Raw genomic sequence first — 26,698 nt, 5'->3', positions numbered from 1 at the left:
ATCCAGGACTCAACTAAACTATAATTTGTGGTTCTAAGGTAAACATTGTGAGGCATAGTTTAGAGTATTTTTTCCTAGATACATTACCTCACATTTATGTATGTGATGTTCATTTGTTACTTTTGCTCACTCAATTTTGTGAGATTCTTCTGTTTTTCCATGCCATAGACATGGCATTTGACTATCCACTACAGTGTAGTATCATTTGTAAGCTTTAAGATTTCATGGATCACACCACTGTCCAGGTCACTGATGAAGATGTCAGGTAAAAATGATCCCAGCATGGATCCCAGGGGGACTTCATGACTGTCTTTCTAATGCTGAAAAGTAACCATTAAGCCTTATGTTTTGTTTCCTTTTCCTTACCCAATTTTTGGACTGTATCAGAACCTCTTCTTCAATCCTGTGGCAACTTAATGTCTTCTTTAATTGTATTTGGGGAGGAACCCTGACAAACACATTATGCTTGCTGGGTGCCCTCATGTTTATTGCCCCCCTTGTAGGACTCCATCAGGTTAGCAAGGCAGGCTTTCCCTTCACAGCAGCCGTGATGGCTCTTTCCCAACACATCCATGTCTTCTCATGTGCTCTGTGGTCTTACTATAGACTCTAGTGACTTACCAGAAGCAGGAGTCAGACACTCGGGTAGTTTCTGGGATCCTTTCTAGAGTCTCTTTTTGTTTGAAGTTGTGTCGGCAATCCATCAGTCTTCTGGGTGAGCGGCCATTTGTACTGATGGGTTGGACTCCTTGGCCAGCACCTCTGTCCTTTCACCTTTCTGTTCTTTCAGCACTCCTGCCTGCCTGTCATCGAGTCTTGGTGACTGACATCTAATAATTCCTACATGTTTACAGTAAATCATCTAGCTTTCACTTGTTTACTGCAGGGAATGGTCTGGGTTTGGGTATCTTTCCAGTGTGTTTAGCAATAACGATGAGGACGAATAATTCATAGTGCTTCTCTGCTGTGGCCTTATTATCCTTGATTTTCCTTTCTGTGCTTTTGGTACTGAGCAGTCCCACTGATTTTTTGTCTGGCTTCCTGGGTTTGATGGTAAGCATCATTTGCAAGAAGCTCTTCAAATTCTTTTCTAGCTCTCCTAATTTTGTGTTTACATTGCCCTGATATATTTTATGGTCTTTCCTTTTCCTTATTTGGGCAAGCTTTTAATTCTTAATACTGACCTTTCCCCTGTAATCCCCTTTTTAACTTTCCCATTAAGACATCCAGGTGGATTTGGGGGAGCAAGGGGGAGAGAGAGGAAGGGAGAACTACTCTATTTTCTTTTTCAATTGAGGCAGCCATTTTTCCTGGTCTTACAGTATTTTCAGTAGTCTTCTGCCTGTTTGTAAGGTCTTTTGAGATGGTCCTTTGCCTGGTTGGTGGGGTTTTTTTTTTGTGTGTGTGGTTTTTTTTTTTTAAGCTTTTTTTCTTATTTTTACATATATTTCTCTGTTGGTATTGAATATTTGCATAAACCTACTATAAAGCTATAAACCTACTCATGAAGCATTCAGATAGATTATTGGGAGATGGAGAAGTCTTCCACTAGAAAAGTAGTATTATTTTAAATAATGTTAATAGTAGTTAAAAGTAATAATAGTAGTTTCCTTCCTGTTTGCAGATCCAGGGGGAATCTGTGGGCTGCTTTGGAAGAGTCTGCAAAAAGTTACTGAAAAAACCCAGCTAACTTGTGCAGGGTATAGGACACAACACTTCTCTTGGTATTTAGGTCTCCCATGTTTCTGCTGGAAAATGTTAGGGTTCTATGAACTGAAAAATTTTGAAACCAATTGAGTTAAATAAAATATTCAGGTTCTTTAATGCTTGTAATTCTTGACAGTTCCTAGTCAGGTTCTGCACAAAATGGTTTCCTTGCAGCCTCTCAAGCTGCATAGTAAGAATACAGAGACGTAAATTAGCATAGGGAGATGGGAATTACGAGCTCCATTCGGATTTCTTTTATAATATTTAATATTAAAATGAATATTTGCATCCTGGAGAAATAATAGAGAAGAAAAATGATAATGTTTTCAGTGTTGGAGAGAATGACTGTAGAACATGAGATTCTGAGAACCTGTGTGGATATTGAGGGGTATGGGATTGCCTTGCCATGAGAAAGAACCGTAACGGGGAAATGTGAAGAGCTCTTTAATGTAGCAGCGTAATGAGTAATGGAGCTCTATGACTGAATGTTGAATCCAGATGTATTCAGAACCAAGAGGAGGATGACGAAGAGAAAGATCTGAAAAATACTAAGGAGAGCATCTTTATACCCTCAAAACAAGACAAAGTGCATTTTGGAAGATAAGGACTAAAAACCCAAAGCATTTTGGAAGATAAGCACTATAAAAACAAAGAGTTTTTTACCAGTGTATGCATAATGCGGGAAAATTCTGTGGCCTGTTTCCTTGAAGAGGTCATACTGAAATGACGAGATGTTCCTTTTTGTCTTAAAAGATATGATCCCACAAATAAAAATCACAAAGTGTCCTGTACAGATTTGCACACAAGATACTCATATTAGCAATGAAATGTGAACTCTTGAGAATTTGTCCCAGACTTGCTCAGACTGTTATTCAAATGAAACAGTAAAAATCCAGTTGCTCTTTGCTGAGGTCCCCACTGACATGCTGTTTGAGAAACACTGTATCAATATTAAAAGATACGATTACTGTAGTTCCTAGGGTGTTTTGTAGTCTTTCTTAGCTGGGTACTGCTGTTGCCACCAGTGTGGCACTTTTGTACTCAATATCATGGACAGTTAGAGCTCTCTTACTGAATGCGGAGTGTCCACATACTTCCTTTGCTATACATTTTTGTTTTCTCATTGCACTAAGTTAAGCCCATTAGTCCTTTACACTTTTCTATGTGAAGGTACTGATTCACAGTAATAATTTCTTAATATTGTTTTGACATGTTAAGTACATGGAGTTGTTTAAAGACTCTGCAAAGGCACTTTCTCTAGCACGTGGAGTGTTGCTGGGTTAAGAATAAAAATGTTGTGTTCGTGGCAGCACAAATACAGACCTGGTGAGAGTCTCTCACCAGGTGAGAGAGTGAGCTAAAAGTATTGTGTAAGTCACTGTTAATTTTCCTCCTTAAATGAAGGCGGGGGTGTTACAATCTCTGCACTTTCAATGTGCGTGAGGGGTGCAACCAGGCAGCACGACCATCCTTTTACAAACAGAGGCTGCAACAAGAAGCCGTATGTTGCCTGCTTTGGTGCTTGCACAATCAACAATAGATACACATACCCCCCTCCCACTTCTTACTCACATAACCAGATCGTTTAAACAGATGCCCAGTGTGTCAGGGAGAGAGAAGTTTTGAAAACAGTATCCAGCGGATGTTTTCTTTTTATATCTGATGAGATCTAATGGTATGCTGCTAAGGGAGGAGGAGGTTCAGATAGACCCTGCCTGGAACATATCCCCCTTGCCACCTTATGATCAATTTAGCAAGACTTGCCAGCTGATGGGGTCAGTTATCTAATCTTGCAGGAAACTGTCCCGTTCCTGCCTTTCTCCACCCCTTTACCCCCCTCCATTGGGCTAGTGAGCTGCACGAGTGAGAGCTCAGACAAGGAAGACCACTGTCCTGCAGGACTGGAAGGAGGAGGAGGAGGAGGAGGAGGAGGTGGCAGGGTTTCTCCTCAGCCAGATCAGCTGAGGTATGATGAAAAATTGCACCTGGAATTCTTTGAGGGGTTTTGTTGGAACTGGAGGAGTCTGAAAACAGACTTATTTCAGGAGAACGGGAAACTTGTAGAGGACTAGAGTGTTTCTATAGCTTACTGGTCATTGATCCCTTGACCCCACCTTATTCTGCCGCATACGGAGATAAAAGTACATTAGGGAAGGCCCAGATCTCTGGGAAGTGTTGCTCCCCTTAATCATCTCAGGTTGTCTGAAGAGGGCTTGCTGTCTGTAACCAGTAATCATGTCGCTAAATTTCAGTTCCCTCTCAAACTGTGATCTGTTGCTACAAGATCAAGCTGTCACTGAAAACTAAATAGTCTTGATATAAAATTTAACTGAATTAAACTGTAGACATCCAGAAGAAAAGCTTTTGTTAAAACCGTTTCAGCTGTGCTGCTGATGCTTGCTATTCTTATGTGCACACTTGGTAAACAAAAATATGGAAGACTCCTAGAGGAGATGAAAAATTTGTGTTGCTTCTTCCTGATGGGGAACTCAAATTCCCCAGGGAACGTCAGCATAGAAAAATGCATCAGCATCATAACAGGCACTCATCTGCAGCACGACCCCCGGAAGACAAAGCAGCGTTTTACCTCTCGGGATTAACAAACATGTGTCAGCTTTAGTACTGTTGTTTGGTAGTCAGGTGATAGACTGCCCATATGTCCTCATACCTCATTCTGGCATGAGATTTTTTTTTTTTTCCTCTTCGGAGTTTGAAAGAAAAGCATAGCTTTATTCTGTTGTCATTTGTTCCAGTTCTTATGTCACAGATATGAAAATTTAAAAGATGTTTTAAGAAGTTCTGTACCTTAATTTATTTTTCTCACTGTAAGTCTTTATTGGAAAGGCTTCTTTCTTTGTTTGGTTACTTTTACTGGGGACGTACAGAAATGATTATAGAACATAGGTGACTTTCATCAAAAAAACCTTAAGTATATAAATAGTTATGCTATAAATGCTCTAAATAGAAAGGTGAATATTTAAGAGTTCTTCAGGCACCTACCCAGCTCAAATCACTCCCATAGTACAGCATGGTCGTTTTGGTGGTGCCACGCTCCCAAATTGCACAGGGAGAAAGGAGAGAGGGAAAAGGGTTTTTTCAGACACTTACAACTTAGGTCTAAGGGAACAAGTGCCCTCATCTCTTTTAAGTCTCTGTCTCTGGGATTTGGACCAGTGATGTGAGGATTTCTTGATGAAAGAAAGGTAATTGTTAGTAGTTAGTGTTTTGCAGTGAGGAGAAATGGAAGATAATAGGTGGCTTTGAAGTATCATGAAGTTAAAAGGTTTAAATTAAAAGTAACTGTAAGCTTGGAGAATTTTCTGTCTTGTAGTACTCTATCACTGGTATTTCAGTATTCTGAGGAAAACATTTACAGTTCATTTTCAGTAAATTAGAAAATGTGAGTGTTATGTCAGTGTTATGCAAACATTGTTATTAAAGGCTGATGGAAGCATAAACTATGGATTTCCCCTCAATCTTACGTGGGTTTCTATATCTATTATAGATCAGGTCCTTATATGTCAACTATTTAGATTTTGCCTAATTTATCATTTTTAAAAGGACTTGCAACCATGATTCTTAATGAATTCTGTAATTCATTAAAATGAAAACAAAAGACACAACTACCTCTAATAAATGTTTTGATTAAAATGGACATTTCTGAACCTTCTACAGACAATACCCGCTCAGATGTGACAGCATTTGTGACATCACCAGTACAGACTTTCACAAGGATTTTGAAGTCAGTGTTGTAAGTCAGTTTCCATTTTGTTTTTATTAATTAGAAAATTGTGCTGTTTACTTTCTAGAGGAAAAAGCATCCACTGAAACCGTATCAAATTTGTTTAGTTAATTCTATAGTATGCAAATATATTTTTTGAAAATTACAGTTCCTTATTGGTCCCTATTATTTTGGTGTCACAAATGTTAAATATTTGGTGCCACTTAATTATTGTATATATAATCAGAATTTCAGAAAGGCCAGATGTAGGAGGAGATTATCAGTATGTATGAAATTTGACTTCTGCATTGAATAAAATAATTGTAGAGTTTGCTGAGATCTATTTGTTGAGATCTATCTGAGGTCACCCTATAAGTTCTTACACTACCTTTTGCATCAAAACTATTTTGGAGGCTAAGTCATTAAAAATTTTCAGTAATTCAAATTAGGAAAAAAATGTGTGCTCATAGTGGAGAAACCACGAAATGTGTGTCTGTTAGCGGAAGACCAGTAACAAACCTTATGCTGAGATTGGTTAGATAAATTTATATTACTCACCTAGGTCAGTCATCTTTCAGTTCCATCTTGTGGCTAGAATTTTGGGGTTCATAATTTATAGCTCTGTGTTAAAAGTTTTTAAAGTGACTGAAAATGGGGCAAAAATTTTCTGCTAGTAAAATCGAAAGGCCCAGAATTTTGCATTTCTGCTTATCACTCAAGCTTTATTTTAATTCAGAGGACTAGAGAAACTTGAAGCAAAAGACTTTTTAACACCTCACTTGCCTGAATATTTATTGCAATTCTAATATAATAAAATCATGCAAGATAAAACACTGCAAAATATGTATATTAAAATTAACTGTATTATGATTCTTACTGGGGTGTTATGAGCAGTTTTAGTCATTTTAAGGAAGTGAAATATTTTAGAAATATGTAGAATCCTGACATTGAAAACTTAAGGGTGGGTTTGTTGTTCTGGGGTTTGGTGGTGGTGTGTTGTGGTTTTTTTTTTTTGTTTTGTTTTGTTTTTTTTTTTGTTTTTTGTTTATATTACTTCAATTATAGTCTGCAAATTTAAGAAAATATTTTACTGACCAAATTGTTCTTATCTTCTTGGTATTGTTTCTAGTATAGGAAGTACTACATGCCTAAATCAAAATATCAATTTATATTGGAGTCTCTGTATTGCTAAGATTATAATATTATAATAACTGCTTCACAAATACATGTCAATGTATTGTATTTCTAGCTTTTTTCAAGTTGTGAATTTTAAGTAATTTTTATTTTTTATTTGCCAGAGTACCGAGCTTTGTACGTATTCCTTATACTTTACATATTATTTAATCTATAATTTCCATGTACGTGTGTAAAGAAAATGTTGTCAGAACATATTGTGACATGTTTGTCAGAATATAGTTTACTTGTGCAGAATGTGAAATTGTATTAGGGAAATTCTTGGTTTGCATCAGAACTATCGTGGCATTGTTGCGTAGAGATGCAGTCGATCTTAGAAATTTGAATCACTTGAGCCTGATTTTCTGGCTTAACTGGAAAACAAGAATTGCAATCATAGAGTAGACCAGCAGCCCAATTAATCAATAGTTAATCTTGCCTAAGTTCATGCTGATGCCCATTCTCCCTTGCATCTTTCTTGCCCCCAGCCAGTTATTCCCTGTCTCTCCTTTGTGCTGTACAGTGAGCTGAAATTGTTTTGATCTGGTCAAAACCTATTTTCTTGGGGTGTGTTTTTGGTTAGATCATTTTGTAGACCTGCCTCAGCTGCATGGATGCCAGTGGTGGGGCAGGGGAGCGGGGCATGGGATGCACTGCACACTTCCTTTCCAAGTGTTCCTCCTCTTCCCAAGTGCATTGTGCTGGCAGTAGATTGTATTTAAGGTGAACCAAAGTGGCCAAGGACTGGGACTTTAATTCATCATCGATACTCCCTGGCTAGTACCAGATTTGTGCTTGGACAAAAATGCATAGCAATTAAAGGAAGAACCTGCCTATGTTGAATGTTTTCCAACATTCAGTTTCCAATCTCCAATTTCCTGAATGTGAGATTTTCATTTTTTTTTAAGAAGTGCTCACCGAAGTTCAGAGATGCCTCATAGCATTCAAGGAGAGGCGGGCTTTTTCTAAAGGTGCTGGTGGGTGTTGGGTGTTGAACTGGTGGGAGAGTGGCTGGCATTGCCATGGTGGAAAATGCTAATTATGTGGGGATGTTACAGAATCCAGCTAGAACTGTAGGTGCTGAATGTTTGAAAATCTGTTCCTGAACTCTTCTGAAAATATGTTCCTGGGAGATGACTGATATTCTACTATTGGCCATTTGTGTCGTTAAATCCTTTTGTCATAGTCCTTCCTTTGCAACTGAAGCCTAATCCAGTCTTTCTCTCCTCACTCTGCTTCCCTCTAACTCTGCTTTTTCCCCTGTGTTTTGTCTCTGAAGCCCTTCTGTTCTCTTGTCATTTTTTTAAAATATAGTTAGCCAAACTGTAATTTATTTGTTTATCATGGAATAGTAATATTTTCAGTGTTCCTAAAATTGTGTAGATTTACAAAAGATAATATTTTTCTTTCTTTCTTCTCAGTGCTGCATACTTAAGCAAAGGTTACATTATTTGCTCTTTAGTGGTTGATTTAAAACTAAACACAGTGTATGAGCATTTCAGGTTATTCCTGTAACTGTTTATTAATTCAAGTAATTCTTCACTGTATTTCATCTGGTGTTTCTCAGCTCACTGGCATAGCTTTGCCACTCTGAAATTCTTCACATTCTTAATAAACTTGAATAGTTTTACTGTCCTGCAGCATATGCAGTGGTGATCCCAGATCATTGTTGTATATATTAACTAAAAATGTTGCTAACAGAGAACTGTAGCGCATCACAGATTGAAATTTGACTGTGTAATCCTATTTTGCTCTCTTTACCCAGTTTCCTATTTCTGTTCTGTTCTACTACACAGATTTTTTCTTCCACACAACTACTGTTTCCTTAATCTTATTAAAAGCTTTTTAAAAGTTGAAATAAATTATGTCAGTTAGTCTTTATCCATTTTATTTTCCTGACATTCTTGAAGAAATCCCGTATGTATGATGGGCATGATTTTTCTATTCAAAGGCAGTGCTGCCTGGTTTATCTTATGTTAGTTTGTGTTATTTAAGTGTGTGGTTAAAAACAGAATTATAAATAGTTTTCTTTGATTACCATCCAGCCAATGGACTTGAAATTTTCAAGGCTTTTTTTTCACCTTTCTTGGTTCATCTTGGGGCTGTGGGGTATAATTCTGTGTTTACAATCCTTCAGTTTAACTCTCATCGTTGAAGGGTAGCCAGTTTTTGCCAGTAGTTTTCACCTCACAATTTCTTAGTAATTGTGGCTGTATTCTGCCCAGTTCTGGGACTCTTTAGCACCTAGACTCTGCTCCAGTACCTCCTTTTTGATCCAGAGACAGTGAAAATATTGGTCTGTTACCCAAAGCAGATTTCTGTTGTTTTCTGAGGTAAAGACAGATAGAAACCATTCTGGTTTTTTGCAAATACCATTATCCTCAGTTGCAGACTTCATTTTATGTCTGGTTAATTTTTCACCAATTTTTCATCTTTTATTTTGCTTGAGATTTTTATTTCCCCTGCTTGGAAGTTCACTACATCTTATTTTCTGTAAGCAGGACTTCTAGGATTTATTAATTTTGTGCTTTGACTACAGTATTTCCTTTCTTTAGAGAAGCCTACATTTTCCCAGCTCTGCTCAGCTGGTTCCTTATCTTTGGTGATTCCAGGACGATTTGGTGGCATGAACAGCGTGAAAAGCTGGAATTACGTGGTAAAGAGCAAGCAGACCCTCAGGGCTGGATGGTATATTTTCCAAATTTTGGAGGTCCTTATGGATGAAATGTTTGGGTTGTTAACAAAAATACTGGAAAATACGATCCAGGAATAAAATGGGGGTGGAGGTGAGGGAGTGGAATTGAAGTCTTTGTCTCCCTCCCGTGCCCTGTGCTGAAGTTCAGTTTCACCTTTAAGTTTGCTGGACGATTCCTTTCCCAAGTACGATGGAACGGAAATATTTTGTGGTTACTGTTAAATGGTTCTTGAATTAATTCCTCTACACTGCATGGATGAAAAGGAAAACGCCTCCTGCTCATGGTTTTAAAGCCAACAGTATCAAGGAGTATTAGTGTCAATAAATTACTTCTCTGAACTTCATTATGTGTGATATTTAGCCAGTTTGAGAGAAATAAAAAATCCTTGAAGTGGACACTATTTAAATTTGGGGGCATGGGATTTTCTGCAATTAACTAGATTGCTATGGTAGGCCAATATATTAAGCTCAGGCAGTTTTGCTGCTAATTACACACAACTTCTCTGGAGTATCGGATATTCAGATCCATTTTATGAATATGGTAGAGAGAATAACAACTGTAAAACAAAGCACTGTGCATGTAAGTGACTGTTAGCGTGTATTTCAGAAGGGATAAATGCTCACCATATGGTACAATTACTGTGTCCAAGTTTTCAAATTAGCTTCTCTCATCCTCCTTATTACTGTCTTTAAAAAGAGAGGAAAAAAACCCAACATGATTTATCTACTCTGCAGCAGAACTCTTGACGCAAAACAGCAGCCCAGTTCTGTCCAGTTTTTTTTTCCTAGCATAATAGAGGCTGTCGGACTTTTTTATACTAATTACTGTGTGAGCCTCAGATGAACCCCCTTCAATTCACAGGGCTTTGTTAAGGGAGGAGCTGTCAATGTGTCTGCCCGTTTGCAGCTGTGCTGTGGCTTTAGCTTGCTTAACATTATGCTGCTTTTTAGACTTGACAGAAGGGATTTTTTTTTTTTTTTTTTTTTTTTTTTTTTATTAAGGCAAAGCAGCCTTGTAGCGAAATGGTTTAAGCAGCTGCATTGTGGGGAAGCACAAAGAAGTTATTATTGTGTCTGTTTAGGGGGGTCGGATGGAGGGGGGAGATATTCGGCTGCTGTTGATGCCGATTGTTGACTTGCCATCTGCCAGATAGGGAGAAGAAAAAAATGACAGCTCCAGCAGGGTGTTCAAGAGGTTGTTTGGAGAGACGCATAAACATGTGCAGATGTCGAACTGAATAATGGCAAGAACTTGAGACGGTTTATGATGCTGCTGTTGTGTGTGCATATACAGAATGAATGTATGTGGAGATTTGGTTAGGAGGAGGGTACATATTAATTATCATTGTCCCCCACCGCCTCCTTTACTTCTGTTAATTAGTTCAGGAGTTTAATATCTGCCCTCCCTCCGTTGTTTATTCCTAAAAAGAGCCTTTTCTTGTAGGGAAGAAAACTTTTGATTTCTCCATGTGGTGGGTTTAAAAAAAACAAACCCAACAACTTGATAAATTTGGTACTTGTGGAAGTAGAAAGAGTAATGCAGTTATTTCAGTCTCAGACATTTGGTGGACAGGTGCTATACAAGTTCTTACATAGCTTTGTCTGTCTACCTCAAGACTGATATGTTGCATACCCCTACTATTGCATCCTGAGCTTTTCTTATGCAGAAAGTGCCAATTGGTGATTGTCTAGTATTATATAGTAGACAAGTAAATACTAGGGGTTAGAATGAGATTAGCAACTAATTTTGTCTTTCACTTGATCTGATTTTCAGTTCTTTCTCCAAAGGCAAGGAGCTGGTCAGGCATAATTTATATTTTCCTGTTTGACAGTTGCACATAAAATAAATTTTGAATGTTCTATAGGAATATGGTTTTCTTCTTCCACTGAAATCCTTTCTTATTTTTTGTGTGATGGTTCCTGCTGATTATCAGTTTCCAGGATATTGTGAAAGAAACACGAAAAAGGACACAAGCATGGAGGGAAATTGTTAGCCCCAAAAGGCTAAATGAAACCATTGTCTTATCCAGGTGATCTCTTACTCTAAAGATAAAAACGGAAACTTTTAAAATAATGAATTTTCTTCTTAAATACTGTGTGTAAATTCAACATTCTGTTATCTCTATTGAACTGAAAAATGGAAGATGAAATAGTGGTTGAGGTTGCAGGCATGTCTTCCATTTACCAGTATCTATTGGAGTTTTTTGGTCAGTTACAGCATGGCTTAAACATTATCTGAATGAACCTATCCACCACTTCCCACCAACCCCTCACCAAAAGCAAACGAACCTCTTTTCTTGTGTCTTCAGTCTTAGTTCTAATAAACATCAGGTCTGTAGGTCATTGCTAACAATAAGTGCTGATAGGAGCATTTGATGCCCCCTTCTATCATCACTGTGGCTGAGTGGAAGAAGTCTGTTTTGGATGATGATGTCAACTTAATTTTAACTGAAAATTCAGGTGTGGCTGCCTCCTGCCCAAGTACTGATTTCTGCATCTGAGCCTAGACAGAGGTCAACAGCACTGCAAATGGAGACTTGCTTTTTGCCTGTTAGCTGCTTGTTGATTCTCCTCCGCAGAATTGTGCCATTTTCTGTGTCCTGTCAGTGGTGGTGTCATGTCCAAGTTACTCTGGGTAGCGCTGCGTTGATGCTTATCGTGAAGCATTTCATGCAACCAAAGAGTTCTGCTGATGTGTACAGCAGTAATGGGGCTGCTTTTTCAACTCAAGCAGTCTGAGGAATGCTTTTGCTTATCTTGGATTGATTGTTTGTAAAAGATGAAGGAAAAAGGTTGACTTTAGCAATGTGCTTGAGGAATAAACGTAGGTGAATGATGTTGGTGCTAGCTTTTTGGCACCTGGCAAGGTCTGGGGCTAGGACCACATCTAGTAACAAGGAGAAAGTTCAGAGGAGCTATTTTAAAATTATTGCAATAATGTGCCAGTTTTAAAAGTGAGACAGTTTGCTTTACAAAAACATGCTAGCAAGTATACCGGTTTTAAGAGGAGAAAGTCACATAATTTTTGACAACACATTAATCTGTCAAAGAAACCCAGCTGATTGATAATGCTATTGTCAAACTTATCATACACTTTTGCAAACAATGGAAAGTTTGAGATTTCTTGTGTAAACTAGAGTTGGCTGTTTTACAAAAAGTTGTAAGTATAGAATATTAAGATGTTTAATTCACATGTAAAAGGCATTTAAAATTTAGTCATCTGATTTAATATATACATTTGTACATGGATTTAAATTGTTGTTGCTGTACCTGTCTTATTCAGTGTAATTTATAGATGAATATTTGTATGCTTCTCCTACTCTTAAAATATTTTCAAAATCTGAAAAGGATCCTTTGGTCTACTAGCACTTGATAAAAATAGAATAAAGTCATATTTTTTCTGTTAAAGTACCACTTGATGCGGATAGTCCTATGTAAAAAATTATAAATATTTTAAAGTGCTGAGAACGTGAAGGTTTTTAGCTATAAAAAAAAAAGTGAGGCAATATTCTAAAATGTTTTTTGCATTTACCACAAATGCATCTCAATACTATTAAAAACTACGAAACTGCTTTGAGAAGCAAAGCATTTTGGGCTTTGATCCTATAAAGCCTTATGCAAGAGTGAAATTAAAAAAAATGTGAGCAGTGTCGCTAAATATTTCTGGGCTATAGACCTTGGTTTTCCATTCCTGAATAGCAGGCATATTTAGACAATATTGATCTCCTTTGTTGTTCAGGGATGCTGATGCAATACAGGACTCTGTTATTGCAGACAGCATGTGTTAATATCAACTTCTATTTAATTTATTTATTGTTCTAACTCTTATCCTTCAAGAATGAAGGGGAAGTGAGAGTGATGTTGAAACTGGCAAGTTTTTCTTCCTTTTGGCTTGGAATGGACATGGTAAAGGTCAATTCTCAATTTGTCAGGATGTCAGCTAACTCAGTATTTCTGGTATGATTTTTTTAAAAGGACAAAATTTTGTGCATATGAAAACTGAGTATGTGCTGTAAACATTTATTTTCCATGAGATGCCAAAACACATCAGCAATTTTGTGTGGATATTGTAGATGCCCAGTTCGAAAACTGCATTGACGTTTGAATAACGGTGTGTGTCTCCATTATTGAGTATTTTCCTGTAGATTTTTAGATATTTTAGAGAAAAGATTATTAATGCAACAGGAAAAGGTTGAATTAACAGCAGAAGCTGAAGTACTGTTGCATTTATACAGGATAGGACACTGACTCACTCGGGTAGTCTTAATGAAAAAATGAAGTGGGTGGTGATTTGAACCCTAGCGAGCCGCTGGCTGGAACACGTTGGTAGGTTGCATTCAGAGCCCAGGGGTGAGAAAACCCCGCAGTAAGAGCAGGGAAAAACTTCCCATTGAGAGGCTCAGTCCTCCCTGTAGATTTAGCCGCAGAGATGTGTGCTGAGACCGTGGAGAGTCGCTGTGTGGCTTCACCCTGCCTGGTGACTCCACCTCTCTGCTTGGAATTACTCTGGTTTACTAGTAGAAGCCCTCGTCTTTGATCACTACCTACTACTGCTTCAGGAAAAAAGATCCTATTGTTTGCCTGCTCTTCAGTGCATCGTGGCTGGCAGGGAGGAGAGGGTTGTCCCTGCTTTCCTCTCCCGGTGCTCAGCTGAGGAACTTCTAGAGCTTGTTCCCGAGGCTGCTTGCTGCCTTCTGCAAAAACTTAACATCTGTGTGGTTTTCACTGGTTTCTGTCCACACAGCTGTGAATAGCTGAGCACAGGTTGTCCAGTCTTTGTATCTGCACTGGATCATTGTGATGTCGTGGACGGTGGAAGGGCACTTGAACTTTCTCACCTCAATTCCCCAATTTGCAGGAAACTTACTGGAAGCTTAGCTGTGGTAAAAGTGGATGCCCACACATAGGGTGAAATGTTTCCTATTTCCCAGTTGTGACTGGAAAAGTTCATTTGTTTAATGTAAGTACAGATGTGCTCAAAATGTCATTTAGCATTACTGGGAACTGTGGGAAAACAGTTAGTATAAATAAATAATCACTGTCTCGCAGTATAAAAGACAGGATCAAAAAGCGTTAGTTCCAAATTCTGCTTTTCTTTGAACTGCAGGCAAATATTTGGGAGGGGGGTATATAATAAAAATAGATTTTAAAATGCTGAGACACGTTAGGAAATATCACAGTTTTGTTTATTTTTTTGGTATGCGGTAAGATTTTGACAAATCTTTTGCATAATGTATAATTACACATTTACAGTAGATTGAGGGACCTATATCGAATCCTGAGGACACGTATATGTTTTAGGTTTTTTTAAACATTTACTTTTTACAGTAGCTTTGAACGTATTGCAAATTACTTTACCTTAAATCAGAAGTAAGTAAATATTTAACAGAAGGGCTTTACATTTACTAGTGTCTACTGACTTAATCAAATAGTCTACTGATGCTTCTAATCGTGCGTTAGGTAACACTGCCCTCAGAGGGCCAAGGTAAGTAAATTCAATCTCAAAACCACTGGCATTACTTACGATATTTTACTTGACCTGACATTAATTACAATTGTTTCTTTTAAAGAAAAATTGCATATGGTTAAGTTCTTTTATTTCCTTTTATATAATTTTGTGTTATACTTTTAGATAAAATAAATTTTCCCCCTTCTGTTTATTACATGTTAGTGTAGGGGAACTGGAGTTTGATTTAACAAAAAAGTGCCTTAAAAAAGAAAGAAAAAAAAAAAAAGAAGAGAGAACAATATTTGTGTATTATGTCTATTAGACCCATTTTAGTAAATTGATGACACAGACAAGAGGCAGATTTTTGGCGTTCTCTGCTTGGAGGGGGTTTGGGTCCTTTCTTCGTTTTTTCTTTTTTTCTTTTTTTTTCCCTTCCCTTAAATCTCACTTATGTCTGTGTGGCAGCTGTTGCTTCTTTTAAGGAAGCAAGTTTTTGAACTCAGGTTTCTGTTGCTTATCAGCACTGTATATTAAAGACATTTCCTTCACACCTCTAAAACCATTTACATATTGAAAAATGTAGAAGTTTTGCAAAAGTGATTTTTGTAATAAATACATTTTTAATAATAAGATTAAATTTAAACAACTGAATAATTTTTCAAGAATTACTAAATTTCCATATGGTTAAAGATTACAAGTGGTGAGACTAACAATAGCAACCATCGAATCTGAGGTGAAGTATATGTTTGAAGAGAGAGTTTGAGTTGTGAGAAGTAAAAAAAAATCATGAACTTTGAGTGATACATTTGTCTAACATGGATTTGTTGACTACTCATATGGTTTCTTAGAAAGCTCCACTTTGTGAAGCTCCTTAGCAGTATCAAAACTACAAACATTGCATCAGTAGAATAAACATATTTTGTGAAATGTCCTGAAGGCGGGATTCTCGTTACTTGCTGTCGAAGGCAAAAAGAAAAATCATTAAGGTTGCAGTACAGATGCAAATACAGAGCCAGCCGTGAGGGTCATGTTCTAAACAAACCTTCATTAAGCATTCTTTGTTGTTAGCCAGTGTATTATTAAATACGTTAATTAAAGAGTTGCATGTTATGACAGTGCTTTTTGCATGAAGATCAGATTGCATTTTCATGTGCTTCAAGAATGTACTGCTGTCTTATTTCGTCTTTTGGGTATATTCTCTTGGTAGTTATTAAAAAAGCAGACCCCAACAACCTAAAACTGATTCTAAATTTCTAGTGTGTGTGTGTGTGTGTGTGTGTGTGTGTGTGTCTGTATGTATCTGTGAGATATATATATTCTAGTGCCCCTTTCCTCAAGTGGCTTTTAAAACTTTGACTAGAATGAAAATGATGTAGGAATTACTTGGCTTTCTTTGCTGCAGTGGTTGAAATTAGAGACCTCTTCTTACTGTCTAATAAACAGATACTAAAAGAACATGTTTTTCAACTTAGAAGGGTGTAAATTTAAGCAAAATAATAATTTAGCTTACATTAACTCAGCAGGAAGCAGGGTACAAACTGATTCATTCTCTATGGCAGTTCCACTGCTTTTTTAAATACTGCAGCTCCATTTCATTAAATTGTCAGGACATCTTGTGGTTTGGTTAGCCTGCCTGGACTTCTCCTTTCTCGTGGAATTTCTTTTCACTTGAATTAATGAATTTCAGATGTAAATTTCCTGTTGTTTGCTTGTGTTGAGGTATTTGATAAACATACACTCCAAATATCTTTAAATTTAATATTACTCCTACTGTAAAATATACTTTTTTTTTTTTTTAAATGCAGGACTGGTAAGTTAGAAAACATGTGGAAGTGTTTTTTCTTTTCAAATAGTCTGCTGTGTTTTAGTATTTTTTGTATGGAGGATTTCTCTTTCAAAGCAGTTCAGTAAGCACATATCTATTAAGAAGTATGGAGACTAAAATGTTTTTCTATCTTTAAGCAGATTATGTAGGAGGAATGCAGTTATAAGAGAGCACCTAGAGTGCCTCTTGAGAGCCATTAAACCACTTGAGCAGCTAAAAGTGAACTGTTCACTGATACCACTGTTTACTTTAGTCTTCAAAAGTGTTCACCCATTTGTTAATTAAATTACAAAATAAATAAAGGACACATGATAAATATTCATGTATAGACCTTGAAGAGGGATTGGAATATTGGTCATTTCAAGACAAAACTAACTACAGTGGGGTTTTTGTGTGTGTGTGTGTGTTTGTATAGACGTCTTGAAAAAGTAGTCTGACCGTGATTCATGTTGGGGAACCATTTAGGAGAAACATTCTTCAAAGAAATATGTCTATAAAATAAATATATGGATCCTTATGAAGCCATAGTATTTTGCAATTGCTTTTAAATTACATGTCCTGTGTCTGGCAATAGTTTGCAGGGCGAAGACAGAGGTACAGCTGTGCTCATGGATAAACTGGTACTTACATGTCATTCAATATTTATATCTTCTTGTGATTAGCTTTTGTCTAAAGTTGCTAGCTCTCTTCAGAGGAGCTTGGAAGTGCTAGTCATACTCTTCTAATGGTTTTTCTCCAGGCAGAACATCAGCTGCATAGCTCAGTAGATGATCAAAAATCTGTTCAGCTTAATGATTAAGAGACTCTTGAGTACCTAGTAGAAGCCAAACGCAATCTAAAGTCTTGTCTTAAGAGGAGGAGAAGGAGTAAGTGATCAGGGAAATGTGCACTGGGTGTCTAAGGGCACCTGCTGGAACGGTCTTCTTTTCTACAGGTTTAGTTCTGGAGAGTGTGTATGTAAGTAAGCGAAGATTTCTGTTCTTTCCTGAAGTGACTGATGAGTGTGCTTACCCTACCAGCTCTGATTCTTAGAGCACAGTCTGCTTATCTCCCTGTCCAGTTTATTCCTTACAGAAAGAAGGACTCACTTTGAAACCTGAATCTTGGGTGGCTGACCTGTTTTAGGCATCTTGGTATTGTCTCCATCCTGTCCTTGAACTCTTCTTGCAGTAGTTTTAGGTGCCTGCCTTCCAGTTAATGCACTTTCTAGATAAGACTAAGATCTCGATACATTTTAAACCTAGTAACAGGCACTTTCTCTTGTAACAGTTACTTACTGTTACAACTAAATAAGATATAATTTATTGTACAGAAGATTCTCTTTAGGGTCTGTTTAAGAAAGCAACTCAGATGTTAATATTTTTAAAACTTTTATTGGATGATCTAATACATAAGGTTTTGTTTTGGCTTAAACTTTTGAGTCCATGCAGATGTCAGCAAATTTGTCACAGGGCATATTTTAAATATTCTTAAAATATTTTGAGTCATGTCTTTTCTTAGGCCTATGATTATTTAGTTTTCAAGTATTCAGCAAACTTAGTTGAAGAAATGTCTTTACGTTTTCAGGTAATGATGATAAAGTTTTTCACTGTTGTTGGTATTAAAGTTACACATTTGTTTTCCCATACTGCACCTGTATTTCTTTCCAATTTACAACTATTTCATACCTGTTTGTTTGTTTTGCTTTTTGTTACTGTTTGCTTTTATGTTAGCTGGCATTTCCCATTGAGAAATCAGTTCAGACTGGCAGTGTCAGTAGGGATGTTCCCAGCTGAACTAGCACCAGACAGCTGAGATAGAAAGCGTCTGAGTCAATACAAATGTAACTAATGCTGTATTAATTTTGTGGTCAAATTAAGTAACCATTTGACTTTTTCAATTTTCTTTCTACTTATATGAAAATGTCTAGATAAGTAAATCAAGCAGGTACCCTGCTATCTAGAAGCAGGACTAAATAGGAAGAGTTTAGCTGCTGAGGGCCAGGAAACATAAGTCAGCACGAATAGCCTGGTGTTCATTTTTCTTGCGCTTTCCTCTTCTCCATCTCCTACTCCCTACCCTGCTTCTCTGTTTAAATATATGTTGAAAATCAGAAATGTTAACGGCTGCCATGGGCATCGTCAAAGTCCTTACAAGTTGTGATCAAGTTCAACAAGGCCATATTAACAATTCCCATGTTGAACTTGAGTGACAATTAGTTGATTGCTCTGATTGACAGGTGAAGATGCGATTAATGAATTTTTAGAATAGCCTTTAACAGAGTAATCTCCGTGTCAGATGGATGTAAACTTCTTTCTGACCTTTGAGTTGTCTAAAAGCTACGTAGCTGCAGTTAACAGGGTGCCGAGGTTGTAAATGGCACTAAGGGACTGGGCTTAGCCCAGGACCAGTGCGGCCCCTGAACTGGTCAGTTCTGAGCATTTTGCAAGCGGCAAGAAGCCCTAGGCACGGTTGGAAATTCTGCCTTGTTACATACACTTTTTTTTTTTTTTAAATCTTCGCTTGTATAATGATGAAATGGTGACTTATTTAAAGTCTTAGTAAGTACTTGTACATGCGTTATTTACTTTGCAGAGTTGGTAGAAATCAAAGACGGGGGAATTTGGGCAGATCTGAACTCACCTGTACGTAACTGAGTAATTGCACTTTAAAAATGAAACTGTTGCTGAGATTTTGATGTGGCATTGTAAAGTATAATGCTATTAAAGAGATTTTTTACCCTTAAATAGCAAATACGTGGCATTAATTAAGCTATCGTGCCTTTCTGACCTGTTCTGTATGTTTCTGGTCCTGAATATCTCATGGCTACCAGAGTCTTCTGCTCATACTGGGGTAGGGGGAAGGTGAAGGTGCAGGGTTTGTTGGTAGACTTACCTCTTAAAAGCTGATTGACATCTACCTTTTCTTTTTTATTCTTTTTGCTTTCAGATATATTTGTTAAGTATAATTTATATAGGTTCTCCCATTACCCCCAATCTTCTTGTATGTGCTTAGTGTATGTTTTTAAGAAATTAATCATTTTTGCTTTGGCTCAGCAGGATAAATGTTCTGCTTTGTAGTAGTTTAGATTTCATTTTGTTATTAAAAGTCAAGCTGTAGTGCTTACTTCTGCCTGCAGCAAATTTTGAACTGTTTATGGGTGTAAAGATGTAGGATTTTGAAGAGTATAGTGTGATTAAAATTTAGAATTATAGAATATTACTATACAGTGCTTGTAGCTTCTTATTCCAGAGACGACATTGTATAGTCAAGGCTTACCACTGCAATTCCATTTTCTCTTCTTTTGGAAGGAGTTAAGGTTTCCTCTGTAAATTGAAAATGTCTGAAAAGATTTTGGTACAATTAATGTTAGACACTGATAATATGTTATGTTTTTTAATATCAGAGGTTTTTTTCTACAGTACTAATGAACTTTTTTTTTTATCCTTTAGGAGAATATATAAAAAACTGGCGGCCAAGATATTTCCTGCTAAAGACAGATGGCTCTTTCATAGGCTATAAGGAAAAGCCCCAGGATGTGGATCTGCCATATCCACTCAACAACTTTTCAGTGGCAAGTATGTATTTCCAGTATTTTCTATTCTCTCAGTATATTGGCAAAATATCTGCTACATATTGCTTCACCTGTAGTTCAGAATTTATTGGTAGCACTGGAAGTTTGATGCCATGTGTCAGACTAGTGCACCACTAGTCTTATGCCCAGCTCTAGAAGATATCTTTACAAGAGCATTGAAGGTTTTACCATGGCTTGGTTTTTGAATATTTTTGGAAGTCTAAGTTCTCATTTGGGGGGTGTGTGTGTCTGTGTCTGTGTGTGTTTGAAGTGTATGTAACTAACAATAACATTTGACAAATGATTGTTGTAAGAGGAAAATTCCTGGAAAGTTTACCTTTATTCAGATCAATGACCTCTTTTCTCTTTTTCAGTAGTATCTCTGAATTCACTTGAAAACTCAAATTAATTAGAAAATTATCTAGACTGTCAAATGACACAAAATCATGCTGAATTATTTTTCTCTTGGATAATCAGGTAATCAGCTCTCCAGCCTGGTTAATCAGTAATTTCAAGCAATCAGACAATTTGCATATATTAGCAAAGCTACAAAGTGTGTATCTGTTGGATAAAGTGAAGGCATTTTGATTTCTTGTTTTCCAAGAATGTTTCTAAAAGACAAATCTGTAGGGTTTTTTGATGTAGCAAAGTGAGATTGGTGGAAAAGTGTTTCTGAACAAAAATGAAAGTATTTGAGGAGCAAAACTAAGGCGGCAAAAAAATCTCCCTGAGTTGTGGATATCATAGTTAGAAACTGTCAAAGGAACACTAGAAAATTTACCCAATTTCTTTAAAAAATGTATTAGCGTACTGCAATACAATAAATGGCAGTGTTTAGTTTTATAAAGGAATATTGGAGCCACAAGAGCGTGTATACTTAGGGAAGGGGTTCCCTTCATCTGCATTGCTGAAGATGGGACAAATGCTACTGAGACTAAATTTACCAATTTTCTTGATAAATATGTTCTTGAGATTGACTCAGCCTCTGTATACGAAGTAATTTGAGTCTTTTATTTGGTAAGAAAATAATCTTGTGCTCCAAGCCCATCTCTTGTGTCACAACTAGAGGAGGAAAACGGCATATTCTAATTGTGACAGAAGTCTTACAAATGATATTGAGCATGCAAGCCTTCTAATAATATTAGAGGCTCATTTCACCTTGTTGCTATTCAACATAAAAAGCAGTGATGTCTTTAAGTTGCTCATATGAGTAGGAATTGACTACACCATAGGCTGTTATTCATTAGCTATTGCTCTGAATATCCTGACCTACTCATTTATAGCACTTAGTAGTTTCCGAAATACTTTTTCCCCAATGTGCAGCAGAAAGAACATTTGCAGAACTACAGTAGGGTTTTTTGTCCTGCTTTACCATGTTCTTCGTTGCATATCTAGTCTTCCTTTGCTGCAGCAACTAAAAGGATGCTCCAAATGGTAGTTCTGCTAAGCGAAGAAATCCATAATTAGCAATGAATTCCAGTGTATCGATACTGTTGGGTTTTTTTGTTTTGATACCAAGAGGTCATCTTATGTAATTCTGATATTAAAATGCTGCCCTTGAACTTTGCCTTGATGGAAATTGGAACGTTTCATATTGTTTTCGGAAATGACACCTTCATCACTGCCACCCCTCCATTCCCCCACCTGTCCTCCCACCCCCCCAAAAAGGATAATAAAAAAATCCTTTCTGTAACTAGCAAACTCCATAGGTCTGATTCTTAGGCAATGTCAGCTGAAGGAACAGGCATGCAATATTAATTGAAGAAAGACAGTTTCAGTAAGCAAGATGAGTTTTTCTGTTTTCTGGCAGGAAAAGGAGTAATTTAATCAAAAATGATTGCTGATCAGTGCAAGAATAGGAAAATTTTTCACTCATAAAAAGAATCTCATAAAATTAAGTGAAGTACCTATGTGGAATTCACAGGATGAAAAGCCAAATGTCATCTAGATTCAGAATGTTTGGATAAGATTCCAGTTTTTAACTTGGTTTTAATTAAATGGAATAGGTTTGATCTTGAGTAAGAAGTACAAAATTACATGACACATGGAAAAGCTGAAAATATAAAGCAGTATGTTATTATACTCTAAATTGCAAAAGACTGTAAGTTTTTTGTCAGCTATTTTATCTGTCTGAAGATGAGATCGTCAGTAGGGCAAACAAACAAACGAACATATAAAACCACTACATGAATGAATCAGATCTCATAGGCAGTACCTGGTAAATGTCAAGAACTGGTCTCATGGCCTCTGATCCAAGAGTTCCTGGGCTGCTGCAGTAGGTTTGGGGCCATAAGCAGTGCAACATATTTTTCCTGTAATAGTGAAGTACGTTTTTCATAAATTACTAGCCAGGCAGATGGAGTGTGAGATCACTGTTAATACCATCTTGATTAGGTTGGCAGGGACTTAAAGATATGTCTTTACAGTCCTATCTTCATGTAATCTTTGTAGCTATCTGTAAAGTGAGAGTGTGGTCTCAGTCTACTTTTTGCTCTCCAAATGATAGACATCTTTGGCTCTTGCTTACAGCTTGTTATTTAAGCAGAAAAGGCCAAGGCTGTGGTATTATTTTCGTAGTGCTGTTGGAGTTGAGCATTGGAAAGTTTGCACAGCTCTGCTTTGTATAATACTTGTTCTGTAGTTTAAAACTTCTATATCCAGCTCTGTCAAACTAGTTACTTGCATCATATAGAAATTTTTTCACCAGTGTCCTCTGCCTTCCACTCCTGTGACACCAGGCTTACTTTTGCAAAAGGCTCTTTCCCAGGTGTAATATCATTTTCCCTGGAGTGGCTCCCTGAGCTCTTCCAAGACAACAAAGTTCCGCACCTGAGCGTTACTCTTTCCCTGGTCTTGTGTCATCCACGTAGTCTGTCAGGAATGACAGGAAGGCCGGAGAGAGAGAATGAAGTTATTTTACATACTGCTAACAGTAGTGCTAAATGTCTTTGTTAATAAAGCTTTTTTCATCAGATGGTGTTACGTCACAGGACGGAGTGTTCAGAGGCTATCCCTTTTCCTTGGGGTGATCTGGGAGGAAATGTGGGGGAAAGCGTTGGGAATGGGCACGTAAACAGGTACAAGCTTTACATAAGAGAGGGAGAGCCTGAGCTGTGTGCGCACACTTCAGCCCTTTGCTGGCTGCCCAAAATGCAGGGGAACTGTGTGGGCCTGAGATGGGAGTGGGTGGTCTCTCTTCCTGGAGCTTAAGTACGTCCCTGAAGGTGAAACAGAGTTGATTGAAGAGCATGATGGAGCGGGGCTGGACGGAGCTGAGCCCTGTCAGGGGATGTGGGACTGGCCCCTCGGTGTCCTGGGCAGGGGCTTCTCTGCAGCACGGCTGCTGCTCCCCTGCCTTCGGGCACGTGCGAAAGCCAGCGATGAGCACCTCGCGCTGCGTCTGCAGAGCTGCCGTGAGGTTGCAGGGGTGAACAAGTCAGCCAGATCTGGTGATGCTGGACAGTGTGTAGGAATCATTCTGGTTTTTCTCCTGTGGAACCAGCTGTTTTTATACCAGAGTCATTTTTTTAACATGGGAGTTCACAGAGCTGTGTATTTGAGATATGCCTTAAGTTGCTTAGTGCTTATCCCCACTTAGACTTAGACTCACAACAAGTTGTGCTGTGGTATCTAACCGTACACTTAGAGATAAATGAAGGTGATGTAGTTACACTAGTGGGAAATTAGTTGTGGAAACTTAAAACTGGTTGATACTGGTTTTCAGAGGTAGATTCAGAAGCGTGAGCTTACCTGAATTGGCTGGTTCAGAATCAGTTTAGCTCTTTTCAGGTAGAGACAAGCAGTTGCAAGTAATCAAGCTATTGTAGCTTGAAGACATACTCTTGATTGACTGAGTGGGTGTGCATTCCTAGCCCACTTCAACTACAAAATAAAATATGTTAATGTAAATTGCTTTTACTTAGGCATTTATGCAGTCAGAAGCAGTTTAAAAATAATTTAGATTCAATCGGTATAACTTCTTTATACAGGCAGAGGCCTGAAAAAATGTCCTGGCTTTTAAAACTCCATTATGCTTCTTTGGAACAAAACGAGTACTCTGGGTGACAGGATGTATACCCTCAGTGGCCCCCCAAAAAAGCAACGTGGCCTCACCACGCTGTTTTTAACTGGTCCAATGTTGCCTAAGTGGAATCAACACTGCTTTGTGTAAACCATCTTGGTCTTTGATTGTCATGGTTATTGGAGAAAGCAGAGTGGAGAAGAAGAGGCAGTCGCTTCAGTTCAACTTAAGGAGTGTTTGTGGCTTTACTGATAAAAAAATACTTCCTACGTATACAATGAGTATGTAGGTAATCACATAGCACATTTGGGATGAGGCATCTCTAAGAATTGGCCCTTTGCCTTCATTTTGATTTTCACATAGGGAATAATTGGGAAGAGCTGTATCCATTCACAGTAGCCTTTGAGCTTTGGCCAAAAATGATGTCACCTGGAACTTCTATTGTATCTTGAAAGACAGTACTTTCTAAGCACTCTGTGGTACAGCTATGCTTTTTCTTGTCTTCAAAAAGAAAAAACTAATTCCAGTTACTGTGAGAAAGTATCATTTTATAACATGTTTTCCTTTATTTTATTTTATTTTTCTCTGCAGAAATGATTATTGATGAACCTTGACTAGTCTAAATGGGGAAGCTGTGCTACTTTTTCCTAGTCTTAGTCTTTCAGTGGGCCGGAGACAAGGTTTTATTATTTTGGGGATTTTAAAATCTTCAAAACATGGAAATTGAAAGATTTGAGGGGAATGATGTTAAGGCTATAAAGAATTCTGAAGAGACTCTAAGCAAATGGGTAGGAAAATATATATGTAAGTTTTAAGTGAGGTTAAATTACGCATCAAAATACTTTGTCATTAGACATGTCCTTGTGTGCAACTCCACAATTAACTTTTCAATGAGATTTAAGTTTTAAGTTCCAGGTTTTTTAATTGTCACAACACCGGATGACATGAACACAAAGATAAGTGTGTAACTGTAGATACTTATAATTACAGTATAGCTTTTATTCCAAAATAATAATGGTGCAATTGAATAAATAATGCTCATTCAACACTGAAAATACTTGTGCAGAGAAACAGTCAATGTATGTGTAATGTACTGCATATGCAAATACATCTATGGAAATTTGCACTCAAATCTAATTGTATTTGCACTCAAATCTAATTGTATAACCAATATTACTGTCTGTGTTGGATGGGGAAATGTTTAAGTTTTCTGGAAAACTTGACCAGTAATTTTCTTTGGGAGTGTTTCATATTACTTTATGAATGATTTCTAGATGGTATACTTGGTATACTGTCATTTGACTTAGAAGTTTGGATTCAGTTGTTGGCTTGGGTCATAAATGAAAATTAGTTCCTTGGTCTCATCCTTCCATTTTAATGGGCAGTGCTTCCTCAGACACCAGTATAGCATACTGTCATTTCCAATTATATCTAAATAGGGCCTGGTATGAGCATGGCAGGTCGAAGTTGAAGTTTATAGCCAGGTCTGAGAGGTTTTATGCTGGTGCGATACACTTAGTTGCATAAATAAAGTTAAAGTGTTTGCGTGAAAGACGGAGAAGGATGTATAATTTTACTGTCTTCTGTGCAAACAAACTAAACCCCAGGCAAAACCTGACAGTAAGATGCAGATTTCTCCTATTTTCATTCTTACTCTTTGCACGAAGGGGCAACTAGCAAACTAGTTGTAATGACAGAAAGACATGAATGCTACTTGAGTACTTTTTGGAGTGTTGGAAATAAAAGACTTTCCAGCATGCTGAAGTACATCAAGGGTGATCTTTTTCAGCTTCAAGGAATATAATTAATTTTTTTTGGTGTTTATTATGCAGTCATATATGTTGTTGTATCACCAAAGCACATATAAAGTACTTGTCATGAGCCAAGCCCCACAGAAGTGGGATTTCTATCCATACAGAACAAAAAGTCAGTCCCTGCTCCAAAATACTAAAGTTCCAAATATAAAACAAGGGACAGCAGATGGATGCAAACAGATGGGGGGAGTATGAGAAAACAATGAGACAGTATTAGCCTGTAGTACAGGCAGTGGTCTCAACACATCAACAACTAATCCATTGTCAAGGTTAGATTTTTACTCTCTTCTCCCTCCTTTTCTCTCTCCCTCCTTCCCTCCTTCCTTCCTGTGTTTTAAGACTTGGTGAAGGAGAGTTTTAAGGAGGATTTAAAAGAGAACCAGTATGGCAAACAGTGAGAAATTAGAAATGCTTTTGAGAAATGGTGCTGAAATTGGAACAGTAGAAGGGTGAGAAGGATGGGTGGTATTTTGATACTGAGTAAAAAGAGATACCAAGGATGAGGGTAGGCTGTGGGCACAGACTGTTGAAAAGCTACCTATATTTGATGTGACAGAGCTGGGTAAGAAATGAGGAGTGCAAAGACAAGAGTGTATGATCAATGGGACAATAGAGAAAAATCATCTATTTGACATGTTTGGGGATGACATTTTTAGGGGAAAATTGCATTTGTTGGGACCAAAGAAGGGATATCAAATTGCTCACATAATGTCTATGTGACCAAACTTATTTTTAGGGTC

The 26,698-nt window shown here is 37.5% G+C and overlaps 1 protein-coding gene across 6 annotated transcripts in view; it reads left to right on the top strand.

Annotated features, from left to right (window-relative positions):
* AKT3 (AKT serine/threonine kinase 3) overlaps window positions 1-26,698 on the top strand; it is a 160,316-nt gene that overhangs the window by 63,577 nt on the left and 70,041 nt on the right. For 4 of the 6 annotated variants that reach the window (XM_075748813.1, XM_075748809.1, XM_075748808.1 and 1 more), the window contains exon 3: window positions 20,002-20,127. In XM_075748813.1, the coding sequence (XP_075604928.1) occupies window positions 20,002-20,127 (126 nt within the window). Of the gene's footprint in view, window positions 1-5,382; window positions 5,459-20,001; window positions 20,128-26,698 lie in introns of all 6 variants that reach the window. The other 2 variants (XM_075748812.1, XM_075748810.1) reach the window with 2 other exon arrangements.

The sequence above is a fragment of the Balearica regulorum genome, chromosome 3 (assembly GCF_011004875.1).
Source record: "Balearica regulorum gibbericeps isolate bBalReg1 chromosome 3, bBalReg1.pri, whole genome shotgun sequence".
NCBI lineage: Eukaryota > Metazoa > Chordata > Aves > Gruiformes > Gruidae > Balearica > Balearica regulorum.
The sequence above is the reverse complement of the archived record's forward strand: the minus strand, read 5'-3'. Positions and strand labels throughout refer to the sequence as shown.